The 1,153-nt window shown below is 44.1% G+C and overlaps 1 protein-coding gene across 1 annotated transcript in view; it reads left to right on the top strand.

Annotated features, from left to right (window-relative positions):
* tbc1d16 (TBC1 domain family, member 16) overlaps nucleotides 1-1,153 on the top strand; it is a 26,955-nt gene that overhangs the window by 8,509 nt on the left and 17,293 nt on the right. Inside the window, exons 3-4 of the mRNA XM_005734635.1 lie at nucleotides 144-306; nucleotides 457-765. Of these exons, the coding sequence (XP_005734692.1) occupies nucleotides 144-306; nucleotides 457-765 (472 nt within the window). The remainder of the gene's footprint in view (nucleotides 1-143; nucleotides 307-456; nucleotides 766-1,153) is intronic.

Genomic DNA, 1,153 nt, shown 5'->3' with positions numbered 1-1,153 from the left:
TCATCATCTCCCTGTTCTCGAGTTACGTGTTTGTTTTAAATTGGCTGCTATATATAAAATGCTTCACAAGCTCTTCTTACATTCCCAAATTACCTCCACCATAATTAGTCATAACACGATCAAGGTTTTGTTGCTCTCTGCAGGCTACCTCTGTGTCCATGTGGAGAAGGATGAGAGCCTGGGCACCACTCTTATCCTGACCTGGGTCCCCAACTCTCGCATCCAGAGGCAGGATGAAGAGGCGCTGCGATACATCACTCCGGAGAGCTCGCCTGTACGCAGGAACGCCCGCCGCAGAGGCAGACGGTACAAGAACGTGTTACTTAAAATGTGTCTCTGGGTTGTTTATGCGGTGCTGATATCTCGATCAGCACCACACAGTAGTGGGAAGCAGTTTTCAGTAAAGCATGAACTGAAATACTCTCAAGGAACTCAATTTATAAACATCCTTTCCAGACCTCACTCCCGTCCCCCAGCAGCCCAGGAGGAAGACGAGGATGAGGAGAGGAACATTACGAGCAGCACCTCCACAGAGAGCCACAGCCTGGTGGTCGAGGCTGGAGCCGATCCGTCCTCACACCAGCAGCAGCTGCCCTCAGCTGGGGAGGAAGGCGACGAGGGCTCCTGTGAGCTGTCTGATGAAGTGAGCCGGGACAGCACTATGGGTTCGGACTCGGACACCTTCTCCTCTCCCTTCTGCTTGTCCCCCGTTAGCGAGGCCCTCTGTGAAAGCAGTGGCTCCGTTTTCCTGGACAACGAGAGCAGGTCAGTGAGAGGATTGAAAGTCGCCTTATTAATAATAGAATAGAATAAATTTATTGCCCACATTAGTGGAAAATTTGGCTCACCAAGTCACAAATTAATTAATAATAAAAAGACTGACAATTATGAGCAAATGTTGCATTTGGCACAAATTATCTTTTATACAGCTTTTTAGTAGCTAGAGGCAACTTATAACCTTGTCCTGAATAAAGACAATAATCTTTATTATTAGTTATACATAGAAGAGTTTAAACTGTTTAATTTTGTATGGTTTTTTTTCCCTTCAAGGTTGAGGAAAAATAATAATTATGAAAAAATATTATTATTATTAGGAAAACACACAAATTGGTCAGGTCACTTTTTCTCCTCTTATTTATATATATATATATTT

This window comes from Pundamilia nyererei, unplaced genomic scaffold, assembly GCF_000239375.1.
Source record: "Pundamilia nyererei isolate P.nyererei 1_Seehausen unplaced genomic scaffold, PunNye1.0 scaffold00059, whole genome shotgun sequence".
Classification (NCBI taxonomy): domain Eukaryota; kingdom Metazoa; phylum Chordata; class Actinopteri; order Cichliformes; family Cichlidae; genus Pundamilia; species Pundamilia nyererei.
This window is presented reverse-complemented; position numbering and strand designations above follow the sequence as displayed.